The sequence below is a fragment of the Anolis sagrei genome, chromosome 1 (genome assembly GCF_037176765.1).
Source record: "Anolis sagrei isolate rAnoSag1 chromosome 1, rAnoSag1.mat, whole genome shotgun sequence".
Lineage (NCBI taxonomy): Eukaryota > Metazoa > Chordata > Lepidosauria > Squamata > Dactyloidae > Anolis > Anolis sagrei.
The window spans coordinates 314,332,258-314,358,326 of NC_090021.1; the positions used below are offsets into that span (position 1 = coordinate 314,332,258).

At 40.2% G+C, this 26,069-nt stretch overlaps 1 protein-coding gene across 7 annotated transcripts in view; it reads right to left on the minus strand.

Annotated features, from left to right (window-relative positions):
- The window catches only part of FOXN3 (forkhead box N3), a 251,710-nt gene that overhangs the window by 127,501 nt on the left and 98,140 nt on the right, over positions 1-26,069 (minus strand). For all 7 annotated transcript variants that reach the window (XM_067462955.1, XM_067462958.1, XM_060756931.2 and 4 more), the window contains exon 3: positions 4,213-4,349. In XM_067462955.1, coding sequence (XP_067319056.1) covers positions 4,213-4,349 — 137 coding nt within the window. The remainder of the gene's footprint in view (positions 1-4,212; positions 4,350-26,069) is intronic.

A 26,069-nucleotide genomic window follows, 5' to 3' on the forward strand; every position in this document is an offset into this window, starting at 1 on the left:
GCAGAAGTAGGTCAGTGCATTTGTTGAGGATGTTTCTGTCCTCCAAGAGATGAGGCTGGCCAGGAGAACAGATGCGTCTCAATTGAGATAAAAGGAAGAAATGAAGACATACAATAACAACAATAATAGAGGTGGGGGGGGGGGGGGAGATGCCACCACTGCCACAAAGCATCTGCCACCGGAGGCAGTTGCCTTGCAGTGCCTAATGGCCCTGTCAGAAGTTAATATTGGTATAATAAAACATCAAAACATCACAATTATGGGATTATCTGCGAATAATGCACACTGTTTAACCTCCCATGTTGATACTGCAACTACTGCTAATTCCTTTACGTGCTGTTCTTGATACCTTTCAGTAAATTGTCTATTTTCTGACATCACTATGCCCTTGTACCAAGACTCTCGTTTAAATTAAAAACCCAGGTGGAATGCAACTCCCACCACTTTGTTTTATTTTATTTTCTTTCATCTTAGGTAAAAATGCTTCAAGCCCACTGTAGTTGCTATGTCGGGTTATCCGTCGCCACGGCAACAGCGTATGTCTTAATACTAATGGCCTGTCCTTTTGCCAGGCAACAAACAGCCTTGTGATGCAACTGCACCTGTCTCAGCTATGCGTTGCCATGGCGACGTTCCAGTTGCTATGGTTACCATCACGCTAATCGCCTAGCAAGGGCAGACATACAGCCGTCTCCCGCAAAAGCCCAGCTGTTCCTCCCAATCTCTGCCTGAAGATTGATTGTCTGGCCCATGTGACAGGAGGAGCGCCCGGCACAGCAAAGGCGCACGGACGAGTCACTCATGCTACCATCACGGAAATTACTTCTGCCATGTACCCCCCCCCCCCCTTTCGTTAAAAAGAAGATTATGGAAGTCTTATCATGGGGGTGGGAGGGGGCTACTCACAAACCTCCAATCCAAACCCAAATTAAACACGGCTGACTATCATTCAGGTCTACTAACACTAATCAGTCAGAGAGAGGCAACCGATGCATATGTGTATTTTGTTCAATAGTCTACATCACCATTTCTCAACCTGGGGGTCGGGACCCCGGGGGGGGGGTCACCAGGGGGTATCAGAGGGGTCACCAAAGATGATCAGAAAACACAGTATTTTCTGTATGTCATAGGGGTTCTATGTGGGAAGTCTGGCTCAATTCTATAGTTGATGGGGTTCAGAATGCTCTTTGATTGTAGGTGAACTATAAATCCCAGCAACGACAACTCCCAAATGTCAAGGTCTAATTTCCCCAAACTCCACCAGTGGTCACATTTCAGCATATTAGTATTTGTTCGAAGTTTTGTCCAGATCCATCATGGTTTGAGTCCACAGTGCTCTCTGGAGGTGGGTGAACTACAACTCCAAAACTCAAGGTCAATGCCCACCAAACCCTTCCAGTATTTTCCGTTGGTCGTGGGAGTTCTATGTGTCAAGTTAGTTCAGTTCCATCGTTGGTGGAGTTCAGAATGCTCTTTGATTTTAGGCGAACTATAAATCCCAGAACTACAACTCCAAAATGACAAAAACAATCCCCCGAACCCCACCAGTATTCAAATTTGGGTGTATTGGGTATTTGTACAGTGAATGAAAATACATCCTGCATATCTGAAAGGATTACGATTTGTAACAGAAGCAAAATTACATTTATGAAGTAGCAACTAAAATAATGTTATAGTTGGGGGTCATCACAACATGAGGAACTATAGTAAGGGGTTGCACCATTTGGAAGGTTGAGAACCACTGGTCTACATGGAATTCTCTTATTACTATTTTATAATATTCTGTTACCATATAGGCCAAGCATGAGCCAACTTGGGCCCTCCAGGTATTTTGGATTTCAACTCCTACAATTCCTAACAGCCTCAGGCCCTTTCCTTTCCTTTCCCCCCTCAGTTGCTGAGGCTCTTAGTGTTCGAGATAGCAACCTTCTCAAGCCTGGTTTAGCCTGTTTATAATGCGTCATTTATTTCCTGAAGTAGTTTGCTGTTTTCTTAGCTCTATCTACTTGAGGCAGTGGGAGGGGCTGCAGACCATGGGATTGGTTCAGTGACCAAGGAAGGGGTCTGAGGCTGTTAGGAATTGTGGGAGTTGAACTCCAAAACACCTGGAGAGCCCACGTTGGCCCATACCTGATATAAACCCATGTATGAGACAAGGGAAGGTTTTGCGGTCAGAACAATGGATTTTTTATATGCCCTGTGGATAAAGCAAGGTTTATTCTCTCTTAAGAGTCTCTTTTTTTTTAGAGGAAAAGGCATGCCATAAATAAATATATTAATAATAATAATCTGAGGAAAAGGGGGAAAGACAAGCACTTTTTGGCCTTTTAAAATGACTACTACCAGGTATTCAAAAGGGCCATAAGTGGCTCAGTGGCAGAGATGTTAGAAGGGCTCTGATCTCCCAGAAAGGACCAAGCAGGCCATGATTTTTTGATAAGTAAATGTATAGTATTCACATTGACCCATGCCATGAGTTGACCCAATCTTTTGGGGTGGATATTTTTGGCAAACATTTTTAGACCTATACGTGGGTATTTAGGGCAATTGTTATAGTGCAGTGGTTCCCAACCTTTGGGTCTCCTGGTGTTTTGGACTTCAGCTCCCACAATTACTGGCAGCTGGTAAGCTAGCTAGGATTTCTGGGAGTTGAAGCCAAAAACACCTGGAGGCCCAAAAGTTGGGAACCGCTGACATAGTGACTTGATCCTGAGTTCCTGGAAGAACTCAAGTCTTTCCGTGGTAACTACTCCAAGACACAGCAGACCTGATATCCCATAAGCATCTCTTTGCCCTTGCTTTACATAAACAAAGCAAACCCACTACAGGAGTACAACGTCTAGATCCAGGGAACTCATGCTACCCTCTATTCTGCCTTGGTCAAACCACATCGGGAATACTGTGTCCAATTCTGGGCACCACAATTTAAGGAAGATGTTGACAAGCTGGAATGTGTCCAAAGGAGGGTGAATAAAATGATCAAGGGTTTGGAGAACAAGCCCTATGAGGAGTGGTTTAAAGAGCTGGGCATGTTTAGCCTGCAGAAGAGAAGATTGAGAAGAGACATGATGGCGATGTATAAATATGTGAGGTGAGGTCATAGGGATGAGGGGGCAAGCTTGTTTTCTGCTGTCCTGGAGACTAGGATGCGAAACAATGGTTTCAAACCACAGGAAAGGAGATTCTATCTGAATATTAGGAAAAATTTCCAGAATGTGAGAGCTGTTCAGCAGTGGAACTCTCTGCCCCGGAGTGTGGTGGAAGCTCCTTCTTTGGAGGCATTTAAGCAGAGGCTGGGTGGCCATCTGTTGGGGGTGCTTTGAATGCAATTTTCCTGCATCTTGGCAGGAGGTTGGACTGGATGATCCATGAGGTCTCTTCTAACTCTATGAATCTATGATTCTTTTGAGTTCACCAGTCCTGGTTTGCTCTTTTAAGAAAGTGAACAAGAAGGCACCATGGCAACTGGCATAACCACTCTTGCCTCACAGAGGAGGTAACTACAACAAGAGAGAAAATAACTCAACAACAAAACTAACATTTAGTCACTTGGAAGCAAGAGTTTACAACGGACTTGATAACTGCATTGACAAAGCAATGCTACAAATGCCAAACTGTAAGAGAAAATTCACCAGCACCTTGCTCTCAGAAAGATGCAGATCTATTTGTGGGAGCAAGAAGAGGAAATCCTTGATTCTTTTCGCATATATTTTCTGAAATCAGCCACTGCCATGAGTACAGAAGAACAGATTTTTTTTTCTTCATGAGCACAGAAGCACTGAAAACGTAGAGCAATTATTGCAAACAACACCTGAGTTCTGCCAATAACGGTAAGAAATATTATAGATCTAAGCAAAAACTTAAAACATTGGTCGCATGGGAGTCTATTATACTTTCACAACCATCATATTATTTTAGATCAGGAACAGGAAAAGGATAAACTGAAATCTACTTATCCGTGACTGGAGCAGGTACAAAACTAAGTCGAACTTGATTTCAACTTATTATACTGTGAAGTAAGGTTGAAAATATAGGATCATTTATTACAGACCAATAATGTCTTAACTTTAACAAACCCAAGAAGGCATCTTGGCGAAACAGAGGGACTCTTAAGTAGATTGAAATCAATCCATTTTTTATTTTTATGTCCAACTAAGTATTAAAAAGAGATAGAACAACAACTTACATAATAGTATATTCACATTTTCTTACCTTTGATATGCCTGAGGAGATGCTGGAGGTGTGGTGAATACGTGTGAATAAGGATGATAGGGAGTCTTTTTCAAAGCCTGGATAAGATTTTGTCTGTATTCTGGGTCTATACACCATAAAGACCCCTTCCCAATACTCTGTGAAGTAGAATAAAAAAAGATTTAAAATTTAAAATGACATGCATTCCCTAAATTTCTCAGAAATAATACTACCTAATTTTCATGAACAACCAGGGATCTCACATTACTTTCCACAAATTTTTCGTTTAGATGCTACTTACTGTATTTGGGTTGTGATATTTTGAAGGGATTGGGGAATTCTGAGATGGTGCGAAAAACAAAGAAATGGTTGTTAACTTCGAATATGTTTAGAAGTTTTCCAGAAACCTTTCTCTCTCCGAGACACACAAACACCAAATCAAAATTATTCCTATTATTTTAGCCACATTGAAAAATAAATAAGCCTCTCTGACAGATGCCAAAACTGTTAATTTTCTTTTTGCTGTTGAAAACAAAATCAGAGATGGGCGGTTTTAAACTTCTAGCATCTAATTTTTAAAATACAGCAGTGCTAATCTAGTACCATTCTGCAACAAAAAATTCAGCAAACCAGCTTTTATCCCTGCATGATTAAGACCTCTACCTCCACAATTAATAATAAAAAAAAGTCTGGGGAAAAGACATATTCTGTCCTAAGTTTGTTTTGAAAGAGGAATCATATTAGTTTCTAGATGGAAGATGATAGACAGTGCAATATTAAAATCTCTGTCAAACAAATTATACTTTATATGTCCTAGGCCCAATGGTTTTAACCATTTCTTTGCTCTGGTTTTATAGAAGTAGCCATCATGACTTGTTTCAGGACAGATCACTATATGATGAGCATAAGAACAAACCTCTCTAAGAAGCATAGCTGTGTTTTGCCACTTTGAGTGCATAGTGGCTGGAACCCTGAAACAGGAAAAATAATCAAAAATAAAAACTGAATATAACCAAAACCAAGTGACTGGCTTGAACCTGAAGGAGCTGGGGGGAGTAATGGGCCGACAGGAAGCTCTGGCGAGGGCCAGATTTCTATAGGATGAAGCCAAAGAAGTGAAAATGGAATTATGGTGCTATCATTATATGGTGTGAAAGGACCCAATGTTCCATAAAATATGTGGTCTATAGATGTCCTAAAAATCCACTCTCATATGAGATGATTGCAGCGCCTCAATTCTCTAGCATGTGGAAACAATTTCCAAAAGCCAGCTGTTGGGAATTGTAGGAGTTGAAGTCCAAAACACCTGAAGGACCAAAGTTTGCCCATGCCTGCTCTAGGACTACCATCTTACTGCAAAGGGTTCATGCCAATGTCCTAGAGTTTACCCACGCTGCATGGCTATATTATTTTAACAATTTAGAAATAATTTTCAATACAGACTCAGCATCCCTTATCCATAATTCAAAATCTGAAATATGGTATTTGGACCTTGATCACATCTCGAAGATATTTCAGTATGTGCATATATAAAAATACAGGTATGAAAAAAGGAGCCGTGGTGGTGCAATGGGTTAAACCCTTATGCTAGCTGAACTGCTGCCCTCGCGGTTGGCAGTTCAAATCTGTGAGATGGGGTGAGCTGCAATCTGTCAGCCTCATCTTCCCATGCGGGGACATGAGAGAAGCCTCCCACAGGATGGTAAAACTTCTGGGCGTTCCCTGGGCAACATCTCTGCAGATGGCCAATTCTCTCACACCAGAAGCAAGTTGCAGTTATCTCAAGTCGCTTCTGTCACGACAAAAAGATATTTTAAAAAAACTAAGATCTAAAACATCTCTGATCTCAAGCATTTTGAATAAGGAATAATCAATGTGTACCTCATAAAATTCTATCCCAGGAATTTGGAGGATAGAGCCATGTCACTTAAAGTTGTATTGAAGTGCTATAATTATGTAGTGGGAATACAACCCTGGTCTTGACAAAGGCATGCTTGTAGTTTAGAGAACACTTCATCAATAGCCAGCCAAGACATTTTCCTAACCCTAGGGATATTCCTTATTTTCTATAGAACTGCTGCTTCGTAGGACATGAAGGCTAGGAGACTATTCCAGAATTCATTCGGAGGAAAGAAAGGTAAGACTCCTTTAACAGCATAAGATCAAGGACAATGATAAGAGGTTTGCACTTAAGGGAGGCAGGAGAATCAAAACGATCCGTTTTTGAAGATCTTATAGTTATTAGCTTAAAACGAACTACTGTCAGACCTCTCTATAGACTACTCTGACTTTTGGAAACTTTATTATTAGTGGATTTGATTAAATGTTCCCTCTAGGCATGTCTAGGTTCTCTAGTGGGTCTCTGTGGACAACTTCTGCCAACATTTGACCACAGAGATCGCACTTGATGGCCTAGAGATTTTGAGGTAAGTAGTAGCTAACATGGTAGTATGCAGGTTGTATTCTAATAATTTGCAGCAAATTTAATAGGAGAAATGTAGGAGAGGTGCGCACAGTGGTCACAGGAAATTTTATAATCTGAAGAACTTCCACCTCAAAAGGAAGTTCTCTTGATTTCTCAGTCTCTTTCAATTGAGATAGTCAGAATACTAAGAAGAAAATTCAAGACGGAAAGACACTTACTGCTTTAAGAATTATTTCAGTTGTGAAATATTCAAAGATTTTTTTTACAAAACCCCCCAATACTTTTGGAAAAATGTGAAGTGTATCTCATGTGGTTCTTTAAGAAGATGAAAAAGCCCTTCATTTTTCCAAATCAGTGGAATTCAGACCAATCACTTAGTGATTAATTTCCATCTTCTGGCATTTGGCATGCTGCTCACCAATTCTCCAAAGCCGTAAGTCAATAGTGTCTCTAATCAAAAGCCAGGAGGAGGAAAAAGGTTTGATTACATTTGTCTCCATGGCTACAAGAAGTGACTTTGGAGTGGATTAACGCCTCCCTGATTATTTCTGCAACAGAATGTTTCAACCTCCTTGAACACATCTCTTTCCAACAATTGGGCTAGTCAGCTACTCAGATTCTATAATTAAATCTCAATAATTAATAAACGACAACACATTTAATACATACTTCAACTAAGACTTCAAACTTCTAACTGGCCGAATAGTCCACAAAGTTCCTAATTATTTACTTGTCCATACCACAAATAAAAGCCACGGAACTCCAGGGGTTGAATCCCTACTTAGGCATGGAAACCTAATGAATGGGATTTGGCTCATCACACTCTCTCAGCCTCAGAGGAAAGCAGTGGCCATCATCTATCTGAACAAATATGTCAAGAAAACCCTGTGATAGGTTCACTTTAGACTCATAAAAGTCAGAAATAACAGCGATAACACAGATAAAATTCAACAACTTTTTTTACACTTAGAATTTGGTGAGTCTTAAAAATATAGAATGAAACAACAGATTTCTCCCTTATGTAAACACAGTAGTTAAAACTAAATTAAAAGGAAAATGAGGTATAGTTGCAGAGGTTTTAGGCATAATAATAATAATAATAATAATAGCAACAACAACAACAACAACAACTACTACTACTACTACTTTATTTTTATATCCCACCACCATTTCCATGAAGGGACTTGGGGCAACTTACAAGTGGGACCAAGTCCAGCACAACGAAGTTTACAAACTAAAAACACATTTTAAAAAAATAAAACACCTATAACAATCTGATTAATATAATTTTAAAAAGTAGAATATAAAAACAACAATTAAAACGAAACAAAACAAACTTCCATAACTAGAACCAGAGACAAGGTGGGCAAGTTCAGAAGTTGGAGAGAGCTATGCATGGGCTTGTGCAAAAAGTCGATTATAGGACTAGGGGTGGGATAAAGTGCTAAGTTCACTGTAATGGTCATTTTGGGCTGGACATTCATAGACAGAGGCCTAACTAACTATTATCAAACACACACTGAAACATCCAGGTTTTGAGGCCCCTGTGGAAGGTGGACAGAATGGGTGCTAACTTAATCTTCCTGGGGAGGGAGTTCCAGAGCCAAGGGACCATGACTAAGAAGGCTCTCTCTCTCCTTCCCACCAACTGTGCTTGTGACAGTGGCAAGAGCAAGAAAAGGGCCTCCCAGCAGATCTTAGGTTCCACGCTGGTTCATAGGGAAAATGCGGTTGCGAAGTTAGGCAGGACCTGAACCGTGAATTTGAATTGTGACCAGAAATGTATTGGCAAAATGTGTATTTTGTAGAGATAAAAACGTTCAAAATTAGAGTTTTGGAAAGCCAGCAGTATGGCATTCTAGCGCTGGCCTCATACCCCACCTCCTTTCTCTTTTCTTTTTTTTCTTCCCTTGCTTTACCTCATATACCTCCACCACCTACCTTCCTTCCTTCCTTCCTTCCTTCCTTCCTTCCTTCCTTCCTTGACTTCATTCCACTCCACTTTCTCTTGTTTTTCCCCTTTTCTCTTCCAACTCTTCCTTTAATCTCTTCTTTCTTCCCTTCCCTCCTCATACCTATTCTTCTTTTCATTCTTACTTCCTTCTTTTCCCTCCCTTGCTTCCTTATCCTTTCCTTTCTCTTCTTTCCTTTCCTTCCTTCCTTCTCATATATATGACACCCACCAGCAGCCAAGTCTTTCTTTGCCAGTGACAACACAGGGGGCCACTTCACCTAACCACAGCCAATCCACTTTCATCCTTTTCTTTCCCCCTGCCTTGGGTCCAAAAGGGATGGGTTGTTTTTTGGTTCAAGCCCTTCAAATATTTTAAGTTTGATAATGAAGGGTATGTCTGCCATGCTTGTTCGAGATCCATGAAGCCATGTAGGAATCCTTTGTGGTACAAACCAACAAACCAACATACATATTTTGACATTTATATATATAGACTGTGGTCTGTGCATATATATCTACTCTTTTGAAAACAGTATTTATGTATTTTTGTTACTTGTCCCCACAAAGCAAACATTATAGATACCAAATGCTTTAAAAAAATCACAAGCAAATTGGAACCATAATGTTCTTAATGTAGTAATCTTTAGGGTACAAAACAGGAAGGCTAATTCAGCTATTTATTTGAGACTGAAATTTGATGTCCATTAAATACACATAGGTTAAGTAATGTGGAATTGTATAAAGATACAAGATTGCAAGCAGATTCATGGGTTATGGACTTACACAAATATACACAGCCATAGGCATAAACCTTCATTTATCCAAAGTAATTTTGAGGTAGGAAAAACAAATTCCACTCAATAGTTCTCACTTTCATGGACATACTAAGCCCATAGCTACACTACTTTAGAGGTAACAAAGCTCTTTATACAACACTCATCTCCAATAAGAGCTGCTGTCAACAAGAGGGTAGGAAGATAGTTGGGGGCAACTTACAAACAAGACATTGGATTTGTGGCTCATGAAGGGTTTCTATATACCAAAGTCCTGAAAATTAAAAAAATATATACACACTTTCAGGACTACAAATCTGAGAACTCCCTTTGCAAGCATTGCAAAGTGATCTGAGCACAGAAATCTGGGTTGAATAAAAACCAAAAGGAAAATTAAATCCTTTACTGTGTAATAAAAGATGCAACAGTAATATGACTCTAACAGCAAGTTATTATATATGTAGTGATTTTTTTTTGGTTGCGTAAGTGGCTGGCACAGAATCCAGACATTCAAGAAAATACGCTTTTTACAAAGCAAGTTTTCCAACTATTATGTCTTCAAATTATACAATTGCCCAGTCACTTTCCTAATGAAATCTCTTAAAAGGCTCAACAGTAACTAAGAAACTACAATTATGAAACCCTAAATTGTGAAAAATAAGAGATGTTTAAACCCAATTTACATAATTTACACAGGTCATATTTTTCTTGGGTGACAGTTCCAATTGCCCAAATGGGAGTAGAATTTTAACTTCTTTTACACATTATGATTAAAAGAACACATATAGACTGAACTGTCCATTAATGTATTTCCATTAGTTCAGCATTTCTCAACCTGGGGATTGCAAGGGGGTTTCGGGGGGGTGCCAAAGACCATCAGAAAACACGTATTTCTGATGGTCCTAGGAACCTGCCTATCTTTCTCTTCCTTTTTGGAGGTGAATCCTCCCACCAAAAGCCCTCCTTCGCTGTGGTTGGCCGGCCTCTCAGCTGGCCCCTCAGCAAAGGGGAGGGCTGTTTCTGAGACTCCAAGAGGGGATTTGGGAGGAATTTACAGTGATTTAGGGTAGAACACCTGCTCTCCCCTACATCACTGTCAATTCCTCCCAAATCCCTCCAGTATTTTCTGTTGGTCATAGGGCTTTTGTGTGGGAAGTTTGGCCCAAATCTATAGTTGATGGAGGTTCAAAGTGCTCTTTGATTGTACATTAACTATAAATCCCAGCAAACTACAATTCCCAAATGACAAAATCCAACCCCCCTTCAGCCCCACCAGTGTTCAAATTTGGCCGTATTGGGTTCAGTGAATGAAAACACATCCTGCAATCAGATATTTATATCACAATTCATAACAGTAGCAAAATTACAGTTATGAAGTAACAACAAAAATAATTTTATGGTTGGGGGTCACCACCACATGCGAAACTGTATTAAGGGGTCTTGGCATTAGGAAGGTTGAGAAACACTGCATTAGTTGTCATAGAAGTGGGCAATTAACTTATACATTTAATACTGAATCACACTCTTCCATGTAACTTGTGGTGGCATACATGCTTTCTCTCTTTTTCTCACAGCAATGCTGTGAGATACTTTATACAGAGAGAGACTGACTCAAAGGGAGATAAATGAAGGACATGTCCAAAATATATTTCTCCATCATCAGGGGAATTCACTATCATGTAAATGTGTTCAACACCACGGTGATGGGCTACCCTTTCAATGGTGAATTCCAGGTGCATATTGCAGCACTACGTTCCATAGAAAATTTTGTACGACCATGAAAAACATTTCTGATGTGCTCCTCAATAGTGCTAAAGAAAGTATCTACTGCAAAATTGTGCCGCCTCAAGAAATATGATTATATAGATATACATATCAAGGTCACATACCATTTCCTCTGGCTTTTTTCACAGGTTTACAGAGTTCCCCTGTTAGTTTAGATCTCTACATGATCTCTTTGCTTCTGCAGATTTGGAGCTGGCAAGTTTTAACAATTTGGCACCTTCCATATATTTCTCTTGCCAGTTTGCATATGCTTGGAGAAATAATATTACAAATGTGAAATACCCAGATGGTGCTTTTCATAGGGGGAGGAGAGAGGAGGGGGGATGTCTTACTGCAACAATACATTTCTTTCTTGTACTCTCTCCCCCTCCATCTTGGTTGCCATCCTTCTGAAGTCAAAAGAAATGTGTTATTTGATATTAAATACAGTAAATATTCATGTATAAGTCAGGGTAATATTATGGATTTTGTTATAACTTGTGAATATGTCAAGGACCATCCTTCTTTTCAACCTCCCAGGATGGATTGGCTCTTGCCTTTTGTCACTCCATCTGAAGAAATTGATGGTTCCCTTTTAATAAGGGTTAAGATACTGTACTTACATGAGATAAGTCGACTCAGATTTTTGAAGTTGATTTTTTTTAACTAAAATTTCTAGACTTAAATTTCTAATATCCATTTGTGGTCTTAAATCCTGTTTCACATTTAGGAATTGAATAACAGGTGCAAGTTTTAAACTTCTGTTGTGTATGCTGCAGAACTACACACCAGAAGCCAAAATATAACTATATATACCCTTATATTGTAGGACAGCGTTCCTCAACCTTCCTAATGCTGTGACCCCTTAACACATATGGTTCCACATGTTGTGGTGACCCCCAACCATACAATTATTTTTGTTGCTACTTCACAACTGTAATTTTGCTTCTGTTACAATGTTATGAACTATCTGATACGCAGTATGCAATTTTATTACCCAATGCACCTAAATTTGAATACTGGTGGGGCTGGGGAGATTTATTTTGTCATTTGGGAGTTGTAGTTGCTGGGATTTATAGTCCACCTACAATCGAAGAGCATTCTGAACTCCACCAATGAGGGAATTGAACCAAATTTGGCAAACAGAACTCCGATAAACAACAGAAAATACTGGCTTTGGTGGGCATTGACCTTGAGTGTGGAAGTTGTAATTCACCTACATCCAGAGAGCACTATGGACTCAAACAATGATGGATCTGGACCAAACTTGACACGAATATTCAATGTGCCCAAATGTGAACACTGGTGAAGTTTGGGGAAAACAAACATTGACATTTGTGAGTTGTAGTTGTTGAGGTTTATAGTTCACCTACAATCAAAGAGCATTCTGAACCCCACCAATTATAGAATTGGGCCAAACTCCCCACATAGAACTCCCATGATCAACAGAAATTACTGTGTTTTCTGATGGCCTTTGGTAACCCCTCTGTCACCCCCTTGCGACCCACACAGCAGTCCCGATGCCCAGGTTGAGAAACGCTGTGGTAGGAGAACATACAGACAATGAACACATGAGATACGTAACTGTTTCAAAATGTTATAATTACAGCAAGAAGATAATGCAGATTCGCAAAGAAGATAATGCAGATTCGCAACATTTAAATACTTCAGCTTTTCAGACTGAAAACTGATCTTAGTTCCAAACCTGCTACAGAAGTCACTTTTTCTTTTCTTTCTCCCCACTTTCTGTTCTTTTTAGATTGTTGCTGTTGTGTCTTCAAGTAGTTTCCGAATTATGGCAACTATAAGGACACCATATTATGGGGTTTTCTTTGCAATATTTGTTCAGAGGCAGATTGCCTTTGCTTTGAGCAGTGATTCTCAACCTGTGGGTCCCCCCAGAAATCCTAAGAGCTGGCAAACTGGCTGGGATTTCTGGGAACTGTAGGCCAAAATACCTGGGGACCCACAGATTGAGAATCACTGCTCTAGGATTAGAAAATGTGACTTGGTTAAGGTCATTCAATGGGCTTGATTTATAATCCTGGTCTTCAGAGTTGTAGTCTAACACTCAAACCACTACACCATGCTGGTTGTTTTACATTTTACTTTTACATTATATATAATATATTAATGTAACATATTATATTACATTATATATTATTTATACCTTTAAAAGTATTTTTATTTCACCAGTGGTTTTGAGTGACAAGAGGCAATAAATACTAGTCATTGTATTACATTTTTATTACAGTTATTAATATCACAGTCGGGAGTTTGGGAAAGTGCTGGACTACAACTCCCCAAATGCACACTAAAGACTGATTCTTGTTGGTGAGAGATTCTAGGAATTGAAGTAACATTTCCAAGCTCTCAGGATACCAAAGAGGTTCCTCACAAGGTGCATCAATCATTAATGGCATCACAGCTCTCTTCTGAAAGAAAAAACAACAACACATTTTCAAGATGCCCCCCAATAGGATAGATACTGATAAACAGTATTGCAGGAGGGACAGGGAAATCTAGCATGTTAAAACAGTCACCCCATGACTGCTAAACAAATCACAGAAAGCAACACCAGCAAAATCAATTGAAGAGCAAACTGTACTCTTTTTTCTACACTCAATTACTTTCTAAATATCCATTTCCTCTTTGTTTTAAAAAAGTGAGAATGAACACTATGAATCATAAAAGAGAAGCAATAAGGAGTAATGAATAGAGGGCTGAGGAGAACTTTCTTTACCAGGCTGAACGTGCCCAATTCTCTGAAACCTTTCCTCATATGTTTTTCCCTACACTCCTTGTCATCCTTGTTGCTCTTCTATGAACCTGCAAGCTATCTATAAAGGTAAAGGTTTCCATTGATGTTAAGTCTAGTTGAGTTCGACTCTGTGGGGTGGTGCTCATCTCAATTTGTAAGCCAAAGAACCTGCATTGTCCATAGACGCCTCCAAGGTCATGTGGCTGGCATGACTGTATGGAGCACCGTTACCTTCCCACAGAAGTGGTACCTATTGATCTACGCACATTTACAGGTTTTTGAACTGTTAGGTTGGCAGAAGCTGGAACTAACAGTGGGAGCTCACCCTGCTCCCCGGATTTGAACCACCAACCTTTCAGTCAGCAAGTTCAGCAGCTCAGCGGCTTAATGCATTGTGCCACGAGGGGGGCGTAAGCCTTCTTAAAATGAGGCACCTTGAACTGAACACAGTACTTCAGATGAGGCCTAACTATCACAGATTACATTGGTTCCCTTGACCTGCAAACCACCATTTTATCACTGAAGGCTAAAATAGTATTAGCCTTATTTGCTGCATCATCACACTGCTGGCTCATGTTGAACTTATGATGGTCTAAGGTCAGGGTGAAAAAAGGTCTAACCCAGCTCACTAAGATTCACAACAGATCTCCCCGGCCCTACTCTTTAACCTACTCTTTAACACTGAGACTAGTATGTTACTTTGGGAACATACATGAACTGGGAAGCCCTGGCCCTTGAGCACTCCAGCTGGAGGTCAGCAGTGACTAGCAGTGCTGTAGAATTTGAAAAGGCACGAATGGAGGGCGAAAGAGGGAAATGTGGCAAGAGGAAGGCATGTCAAGCCAACCCCGACCAAGACCGCTTTCCACCTGGAAACCAATGCCCTCACTGTGGGAAAACATGCAAATCAAGCATAGGGCTCCATAGTCACCTACCTACCCACCGCCAGTACCCCAATCTTGGAAGACAATCCTACTCCGACAATGAGGGATCGCCTAAGTATGTATGTATGTATGTATGTATGTATGTATGTATGTAATGTTACTTTGGCTCACAAAACCATGCTGTATTTCAGTCCAAGACATAAACCCATTTTAAAAATACTAGTACACTATATCAGAAGATCAGCTACCCAAATTGACTGCAATGTTCCTTTTTCACTTTTAGTCCCATGTCAAGGCGCCTTTTTTTTGGTTTTGTTTCATCAAACTTCTGATTCTCTCTGTGTTTTGGATATCATCTTGCACAAGTTATTCAGATAAATGAAGCCATACTGCGCCCTGTGATTGACATTTTGGAAACTGAGCACCCAAAACGTTCAAGTTGAATTGTCTGCAGATCTGAAATACACATTTAATCATCAAAACAGAGGAGCCAGATGGATTATTCAGAGACGCTAACCACTTCAGTCTCCCATTGACTTCAGGCATTCAGCTGTGAAAATTTTGGCCATGCATCTGGTGATGGGAGCACTTTAAAGGGTTGCCATGAGAACGTGAATCTACCAGCAAAAGCCTGTTCACCCTTCCGAGATTTTAAAAGAGTGGCAATTTGTGTCTCCTTATTGTTCTATTCATATTGAATCCATTGCAGCTGCCATAAAACTAGCCTTAATGGCCCACCAAACCCAAAAGACATTGAGATTGGGGTTTGCAGACTGAATAGTCCAAAAGTCACCACTGGAGTATGCCAGTATCCATTATTTTACTATTTACTTTCCATCTGTGTTTTTCATTTGAATTATGGATGGACTTTCTAACTGAAGCTGTGTTTCTTTAACGTGTGAAGGCTTTTTTTCCCAATAACGTAGAGATGAATGCAACTCCAGGGGTATTTTTGTTGCTACCTTTATTAAAATGTGCATTTCATATCAACTTAGCCTTCCTGGGCAATGCAGCTTGGAGGAAACTGCAGCTCTTGAATGCTTAAAGAAACATTGCCTTAAGCTTTTTCAGTGCACCTGAGGCATGCAATAATCTCTCAGAAATGCACTTTGGGGAAGGAATGCTGGCTTAAATAATGCATCTGCTTTTCACTAAAGGAGAGGATGTGAAAAGTATATATATTAATGGGTTTAAAAGATGTAGGCTTCTTCCACTAGCATGTGCTTTGAAACGTGGGGAAAAGACCAGCACTCCTGGAAATAAGCGGTTCTACAGAGCAGGAATTCAACAAATCAAGCCTACTGTGACCATTTATGTCTTGTTGAATCAGCAACACAGTGGCCCAGGGGTTGCCAAGGGCAGGGAAGCTTTGCCACACACAAAAGGGAACTTGTGCAGGGATGAACACTCCAATAAAAAGCTAGTTCTGTCCTACTGCTTCTCAAAGAGAGAAAGAAAGAGAGCAAATCATGCTTCCCTTGCAGACATCTCTTCCTCACTTGAGCTCCATCAACTGAGCAAGAAAAAGACCTCTTTCGGGAACTTCCAAATCCTTCAGAGTGGAGATAGCAGGTTGAGAAGCAACTCATCCTACTTCCAAAGTAAAAGAGGTGAAAGTGTAGCCTTAGACATCATTATATGCTGGATATGGATGAATTCACAACCGCTGCATGTGATCCACAAAACAAAACCCGATTTCCGATTGCTTGTAAACTAATATTGAGAAATTGTCAATTTAATTAGAAACAAGTTGCTTCTAAACCAATATGGAGAATTTGGTAATCAAATTAGAAACAAGTTAACTGATCCTTCATTTAATTTCATATCTGGAATATTGAACATTCAAAGTAGTATCAAGATCCATTTCTGTTGCCATAAAATATAAAGCAGGAGACCAACCTACAAAACACTGCACTCTTAAAGCAGTTGATCTTCAACCTATGAACAATGAGGTGGTGATTGTATCCGCAAGAGATACATTCCCAGACTTTGAGTGGATACAGAAAACCATGGACAATAACAAACCCTGTTGAAGTGAAGATCCCTCTGACAAAAGAATATCATAGAATCATAGAATCCTTCAGTTGGAAGAGACCTCGTGGGCCAGCCAGTTCAACCTTCTGCCAAGAAGCAGGAGAATTGCATTCAAAGCACCCCCAACAGATAGTCATCCAGCCTCTGTTTAAAATCCTCCAAAGAAGGAGCCTCCACTACAATCCAGGGCAGAGAGTTCGACTGCTGAACACTCAGCTCTCACAGTCAGGAAGTTCTTCCTAATGTTCAGGTGGAATCTCCTGTCCTGACGTTTGAAGCCATTGTTCCACGTCCTAGTCTCCAGGGCAGCAGAAACAAAGCTTGCTCCCTCCTCCTTTTGACTTCCCCTCACATATTTATACATGGCCATCATGTCTCCTCTCAGCCTTCTCTTCTGAAGACTAAACAAAGGTCATGCTGGAAGACCTATTGTCAGACATGGATGAATGAAATCACAGATACCAGTCCTACAGATACTAGGATCATACTGTATTTATTCCACTGCACTCCCACTGTTCAGATAAATGTGCTACTTGGATTCTACTTCACATAAAGAGGCAACCATAAGGAAAGACATATAGCTGGAGTTAAGACACACTGAAATTAATTGGGCACATTTTTCAAGCAATGTATTTAGGAGCCCTCAGTGATGCAGCGGATTAAACCGCTGAGTTGCTGAACTTGCTACCAAGTTCAGAGGTTGGCAATTCAAATCCAGGGAGTGGGGTGAGCTACCTGCTATTAGCCCCAGCTTCTGTCAACCTAGCTGTTCAAAAACATGCAAATGTGAGTAGATCAATAGGTATCGCTGTGGCGGGAAGGTAAAGATGCTCCATACAGTCATGCCAGCCACATGATCTAGGAATGCGTATAACACAAAGACTGACCCTGCCACGGCTGCTAAATTAACTTAATTTTAAATGAAGCTCATTTAAACTCTACTAAGTGAAGATCTGAAAATTTCCTAACACTGAACAAATAAAACTGATGAAGAATTTTAAACCAAAACAAGCCAAATTCCCATTCATTACTGAAACACCAATTCAACTCCACTATAATCTCCCATAAAAACTAGAAATAACTGTTCAGGGGTCAATAGTTTTTCTATATTCCTCTCCTTTGTGAGCGCTCTAATAAAGGAAGGGCACTGTCTATATATTCCATCACAGTATTATAATAGAAACATTTTAGAAAACGTTACATAACGAGTGAACATGAACATTTTAATGCTTTTCCGTCTAAATCCACAATAATTCTTACATTGAGATAACAGATGTTATAATTCAGGCAGAAAAACAAACAGGAGACCGTGAAACTATTTGTTAACAAACCTAGGACTTTTGTCCTGTCCCCTGATAACACTCTGCATGTTGGGCATATTACCAAGGCAACATGTGACTAGGAATTGCAAGTTGCAAAATATTTGCTTGGCTTCCATTCTTCATGTTCACAAATACATAAAGGAGAACGGTACATTCATTTTTAAATTTCTCTGATTTTTTGCAATCCATTTCTTCACATTATTTTTGTCTGTTTCATTTATATCTTACCAATTTCCACTATAGTCAATGAGTTGGTTAGGGCTGAGAGAGAGTGACTGCCTTAAGGTCACCGGTGAGCTTCATCAGAAAGTGGGATCTTGACTTCAGGTGCCCAAATCTCAGTCCAGCATGCTGCTGCTGACTACTACATGCTTTCCCAATGAATACCCTAATTTTAAAATGATGTTCAAAAGCTCAAAATTAAGGGGAAATGCTTGCAAATAAATGGATATATTAAGGAGGATGGGTAGCAAAATATTGAGACCCTTAGAATTTTAATGAGTTTAAGAAAATACAATCACAATGATAAAGGAGACATATAGATCAAACATGTGCTTTAAAAAAAGTAAAAGTTTAAGAAAGCAAAAGGGATTACCCATTCTTTTATCCATCTCTATATGTGAGAGACTCGGGGTGCCTCTATAGAATTAATGCAGGCTGATACCACCATAACCACTATGGCTCAGCATTATGGAATCATAGAAGTTGAACTTTGGAGAGGTCCTGGCATAAATTGTGACCTCATCACACTAGAGAATGAACCCACTTTAAATCTAGTTTCTGCCTCCTGCAGAATTCTGGAGTTTGTCATTTAATGAGGCTGTTAAAGGCTCCTCCCTAAACTACAAACCCCAGAATTCTGCAGGAGGCAGCAACCGAATTTAAATTGAATTCATTCTCTAATGGGATGAGGTCATTGGAAAAGAAAACCAAATGCCTTGTAAAACTACAAATCCCAGGATTCCATAGCATTGCGCCTTGGCAGTTTAAATGATGTCAAATTGCATTCATTCTACAGTGTAGATGTACCCTTGATCTGAAAAGAGAGTCCTCATTTTGAACGTATTCAGCACAACTTCGCCTGGCTTTGAATAAGGTAATGATAGCAAATTCAAGCACTAAAATGACAGCAAGTTCATAGGAACACAATCAAATGTTGACCTAGGAAATTCAGAACCAGGTATAAGCCAATTGAGGCATCCTTGGAGCTTGTTGGACTAAATTGCACTGTACACACATTGGGGTTTCCCCTTTGCAAGGCAAGCAGACTATTTCAAAGCTTTCCCTTTATCAATAGGAGGGATGGGATCTCAATTTTCAATTCATATATTTGCTGTGTTACAACCGTAAGCAAGTCACACTAATTTCGTTAGAATTTCATGTTTCATCATAAGTCAATTGCAGACAGCTGTTGTTTGTTTTAAAAGAAAGAAAAGCAAATATCTTCATAAATATTAGTATACAACCATACTAATATAATTTCTTATTAAAATATTTGATTAGGCTTGCTTGCCACAAACTGGAGCATAAGAAAAATGCAATTCTATTTAATTCCTCCACAATGCATGGCATGGGAGTTCTGAGACCTGTAGCCCCAAAAAGCAACTTTCCCAAATTCTGTGGCCACAATAGACACAGGGGAAATTAACACAGTCAGATACCATCCAGACTATAATATCAGCCCTACAGAAAATTCAAGCAGAAGTGGGTTGCGTAAAACCTCAACAATGCTGTGTGATGTCCAATGGTAGTATGTTGGAAAATTTAATCCAAAGTATTTTGCTGGATTTTGGATGTAATTTTTAAAAGTTGGTAAGATGCAGGGCTTTTGTGGGTTAGCTACCAAAGGGACTGAAGTAGCAAATTTGCAGCTTTTTCTCACTTGCCCTAAATTCTACTTTGGCCAAGAACTGGGAATCAAAATGTTTCCCATAAAATACACTGAAAAGGAAAAGGGGAAAAGACTAAATTACACCATGTACACATTGGGGCTTATATCTTGATTTGTTTATATCTAGTTCTGAGTTTCCTAAGTCAGCATCTGATTGTGTGTTCCTGTGAATCTATTGTAATTTTTGTGCTTCGATATGCTATCTTTTTCCTATTCAAAGCCAGGTGAAGTTGTTCTGAATACATTCACAAAGACTTTCTTTTGAGGCCAAATCTATCACATGTAGGGATGGGAAACATTGACTAACATGCCTCAAACAATAAACCTGTTTCTGGGAATATTTGAACTGCTTTTTTAAAAAATTGCATCACTTGCCCTCTATCCATTCAAGGTTTTGAGACACCGAACATATGCCATCTACCAGTCGCCACTGTGTTCACCCACAGAAAATCATGATAACTATATCTAAGAAACTAGTACACATTTGTTCTCATAACCTCTGAGGATCCCTGCCATAGATGCAGATGAAATGTCAGGAGAGAATGCTTCTGGAACATGATCATTCAGTCCAGAAAACTCACAACAACCCACGTTCATTCTATCTGTCTTCAGACTTCTCAATGAGAAATATCAATTCTGAACTATGTATTACACGTAGAAGAGAATTTTCATATCCTCTTCTCCCCATTGCAAACCCCTATGTGCGCCTACAAGCTTCTCACAAGTGTCATCAAGGTACCACCAGGAGGGGACTGTGATGTGGAGTGAAAGGTACATGTTCAAGTGACATTTGGGAGGTGTGTATGTTGAGAGGTGATTCTTTTAGTATAACCATATCATGGAATAAATGTAAAGGTAAAGGTTTCCCCTTGACATTAAGTCTAGTCATGTCTGACTCTAAGGGGTGGTGCTCATCTCCATTTCTAACCCGAAGAGCTGGCATTGTCCATAGACACCTCCAAGGTCATGTGGCCGGCATGACTGCAGGGAGGGCTGTTACCTTCCCGCTGGAGCAGTACCTACTGATCTATTCACATTTGCATTTTTTCGAACTGCTGCGTTGGCATAAGCTGGGGCTGACAGCAGAAGCTTATGGAATACAACCCAGAAAATATGCATCAGATTCTAAGCTTTTTGAAAGTAACTTATTAAACTTCTGAAACATAGCAAGAAGCACCAAGATTCTAAATATTAAAGAAAAGAAAAAATGGGCCACTTATATGGTCTTGTTTTCAAAAGCATATCCAGCACAAGCTTTCATCAACAAGCAGCAAATTTTCACAACGTGTGGTGAGAAAACATTAGGCAGCAGCAAAATACCAAGATGCTTCACATCAAGAGGCTGCGTCCTGTCAACACAGAATTTCTTACTCTTCTAACATGCCAACACCATGATAACGTTCCCTCCAACCCTGTAAAAATATATCAAAGATCATGCACTGGCAGCAGAGCAAATTTGTGAGAAAACAATAATCAGCTTGATTGAGCTCTTTTATCGCTGTACAACTTCCAGTGCTTCAGAATCATTGGCCTCTTCTAGGATGCTCTTCTCCCATATAAAGGGTTTCCTTCTTCCCACTTGGGTCCTCAGCCATATATGGGATAATGTTATAATGTTGTCATGGATACCAAGATGCTACATCAATCTTGTAAAAAAAAAAAGGAGGAGATAAAATAGAACATAAGCCTGTATATCTTTCCTCTTGATTCAGTCTATTCCGGACAGAATTAAGTTTCAAAAATTTGGACATTGGTACCCAGAACATAAAATCATTTTGAAATATGAAACATCTAAATGACGATGACCTAGTTCACACACTATTTTTGGTCTAGACTGGGAAGGCTATCTTGGACATACTTGCATGTTTTTATTCCCCATGGGCTTGAAGACAGCATTTTAAAAGGTAGCGCATTTCAAAACCGAGGACAAGTTCCATGCTGTCTTATGCCGACTGCTCTGCTATGGAAATCCTGGGTCATGTTGTCATTACAGTGTGTTCTTAAGCCTAGGAGGACTCAAGTTCAAATCTCTGCTCATTCAAGGAGGTAAATAGGTGGCCTCGGGTCAACTACCCTCTTGGTACCTAAACACTGCCAGGTTGTGGGAACAATACGATTGAAGGAGATGGGAGAATAACTGCCTTGGCTGATTTGGAAGACAGGTAGCATACCATATTTCTTTGGTTTTAAGACACCTCCAATTGTAAGATATACACTAATTTCAATATCCCACCAGAATATATATATATATATATATATATATATACACACACACACACATACATACACACACACACACTAGACTCTAAGATGCACCCTGTTTTTAGAGATGTTTATATTAGAATAATAGAATCATTGAGTTGGAAGAGACCTTGTGGGGCATCCAGTCCAACCCCTTGCCAAGAAGCAGGAAAATCACATTCAAAGCACCCCTGACAGATGGATATCCAGCCTCTGTTTATAAGTTTCCAAAGAAGGAGCCTCCACCACACTCTGGGGCAGGGAGTTCCACTGCTGAACAGCTCTCACAGTTGGGAAGTTTTTCCTAATGGTGGAATCTCCTTTCGTGTAGTTTGAAGCCATTGCTCCGTGTCTTAGTCTCCAGCCCAGCAGAAAACAAGCTTGCTCCCTCCTTCCTATGACTTCCCCTCACATATTTATACATGGCCATCATGTCTGCTCTCAGGATTTGCTTATTTTCAGATTTCATTTCAAATATTATCTCTAGTAATCTCTAGTGTGACTCTACAGTCAATTTACTCCAGTCATACTGGAGGACCCGAGATTTCTAAAGAAACCCCATCTCTAGAAGTCTCAAGGTCTTCCAATGCATTGTCTTGTCGAAGACTTTCATGGCCGGAATCGCTGGGCTGCTGTAGGTTTTTCTGGCTATATGGCCATGTTCTAGAAGCATTATCTCCTGATGTTTCACCTGCATCTGTGGCAGACATCCTAAGAGGTTGTGAGGGTCAATGCGATTCAATGTTCAGCGTCCAGTGGAATGTTCTGGGTCTTGCAACATCGAGTCATGTTGCAAGACCCAGAAAAACCTAAAGGTGTTCTCTCCATTTACAAAATAGTGGTCTTTATTCATGTTTTTCCCCACTTTCATGGAGGGTCCTGTGCCTTTAACCCCAGTAAATGTGGAGGGCTGACAGTCATACTTAAAAAAAAAAAAAGAAATTGGCACTTTGTGCAGGATGCAATGAGCTCCCCCTTATGACAAAGCCTAAAAATTAAGAACTCTGCTACAGCCTGAAGAAAGAATGCCTAACCATTAGTAGCTTGAGGCAAAATTCTATGGCAGCCAGAAGCAATGTTTCTTAACAGGTCGGTTAACAGCAGGCTTGCTTTATTGGAAAATAAACCTTTCTATCTCCAAGATTTAGATCTCAGATTGAAAACCAGCACCTAATACTTTTGTCCTAGGTGAATGAATTGAGCAGTAATGAGCAGCAATACCAGACTATAATCTAACACAGGGGTGGGCAAAAGGTAGATCAGTAACTACGGGTAAAACTCCAGATGATCTGTCATAGACAGGTGAATATTTCTGATTTCCGACAGTTTAACAGCAGCTCAAAAACCCTTCTAAAGAATGCTCCTAAAAATCAGGAAAAGAGAAGTAGGTCTGGGGGAGGGAAGCAAAAGTAAGTATCTGAGAATTCTAGTTCTAATAACAAAACCAAACTGAGCTTGTACCCAGAAACACATTATTCTACGGTTCTATGCTCACCTTCCTGAGCTATTATATTTCACCTGGATCCCATTGGATGACCACAGGGAGCCCCGGTGGCGCAGTGGGTTAAACCCCTATGCCGGCAGGACTGAAGACCAACAGGTCACAGGTTCGAATCCGGGGAGAGACGGATGAGTTCCCTCTATCAGCTCCAGCTCCTCATGCGGGGACATGAGAGAAGCCTCCCACAAGGATGAGAAAAACATCAAATCATCTGGGCATCCCCTGAGCAACGTCCTTGCAGACGGCCAATTCTCTCACACCAGAAGCAACTTGCAGTTTCTCAAGTCACTCCTGACACAACAAAAAAAATCCCACTGGGTTCTAGATTTAAGGAATAAGATCCCAATAATTCTAGAGTATGTCCATCCCTGATCTTGTATCAGGGACTCAGGTAGTGGCAGAGGTCCTCCAAATAAATCATACAATAGTGCCAGCTTTCCCCACCATGGAAGAAAAGAGATGCATAATGGTTGGTGGGTTATTTTAGGGACTTAAACCAGGAAGAAGTGGGTGGCAATTTCAGGAACCAAAGACTCTTCATTGCTGTCAAAAAGTGGACAAGCTCTAGGAAGTAATTATTAATTGGAGTTGTAAAAAACCAGCAAGCCCAGGTGTTACCATTTCTACTAGAGAACCATAGGATGGGATCCGACAGCTCAAATATGTGGGATTAGATTTCATTGGTAAACTGACAGCCCTTTAACACGTATAGTGACCATCTACTAATCCCACTAGTGATATAAATGGTCTACATCCAGGTTCAGTCCCTGGCACCTCTCAATTAAAATGATCAGTGACAAGTAATACAAAATACCTTATTCTTCTCAAACCATGAGGAACCACTGCTAGTTATCTAGATGTAACAGAATTGCAAAATCCAGCCTTTCTCACCACTGGCAAGGCTGGTATGGGCTACTGGAAGCTGTAGTTCAACAGTATCTGGAAGGCTACACACTGAGATAGACAAGCCTACCTGGCTTTTTATTATAGCCCTCCAAAAAAACCTCAAAGTAAAAGAGAACACAACCAGCTACATTTATAATACTTCCAAGAGGTAAAGCATTGTGAAACATGCTATCAAAGAGAAGTTCGGCACACAAGCAGTCTAAGTGCTTATGACCTGCATCACAGGCAGTGTCAGTTTATAAGCAGACGCACCATTTGCCTGGGATTGCACTTGCTCCTTCTTTGACACTGATCTTCCAAGAATTAGGTCATAGGTGATCAAGACAGAACCAGAAATGGAACATGAGTAGAGAAAGGAGAAAGATGTGGATTGGGAGGAAAGGACTCCATTTTAGATTCCAGGGAAAAGAGTGGGAAAACTGTTTCTGAAGTTTCCACCATTCTAGAAGTTCAAATTTAAGACAGACTTTTGAGCACTGCAAACCCTTGTCTTTATCAAATTTTGTTGTTATAATTCTTTGCTTGACTTTATTTGTATAAGGTCTAGAAATTGTATTCAAATAAAAAAAATACCTCCCCCCCCCCCAAATTGGATTGCCTCATCCATAGGTCAGTGTGAGTACGGTACCTTAACTCTAGTCAAAAAGGAACCATCCCCTTCTCCGATCAAGAGTGGTAAAAAGCCAGAGATTAGTTCATCCCAGGGAAACCTAAAAGAAGCACTGAGCTCTTTGACTTTCTCCACCATGATACTGCTTATGACCTTTGTAAATGCCTTTGTGGAGAAAGGGCAGTGGTGGCCAGTGACAGAAGGCCCCCTGAGTCAGCATTGGTGTTTTCCCCCTCTCCATGGTATAATCCTCAACTTATCCACAGGGCATATCACATCTGGCTCCCAAACATGCCCTCGACTTGTACACAAGGTTAATTTATACATTAATATATATGTTATACTCCCTCATGACATAGTAGGTTAAACTGCTGAGCTGCTGAACTTGCTGACCAAAAGGTTAGTGGTTCGAATCAAGGGTGCAGGGTGAGCTCCTGCTGTTAAATCCAGCTTCTGCCAACACAGCAGTTCAAAAACATGTAATTGGTGGGAATGTAACGGCACTCCATGCAGTCATGCTGGCCACATGACCATGGAGATGTCTACAGACAATGCCAGCTCTTTGGATTAGTAATGGAGATGAGCACTATCCCTCAGAGTCAGACACGACTAGATTTAATGTCAGGGGAAACCTTTACTATATATGTTAATCCTTTTTCTTTTTTCTATTATTAACATTTAAAGGTTGTATTAAGGCTCAGGTGCCTGCTATCAGAATATTCAGTTGGACATTAATCAGGACTCCTCTCCTTCACCCGCCTTCCCTAAACTGAAAAAGTCAATGAGTCAATTTTACCTCCTAAGTGGCACAT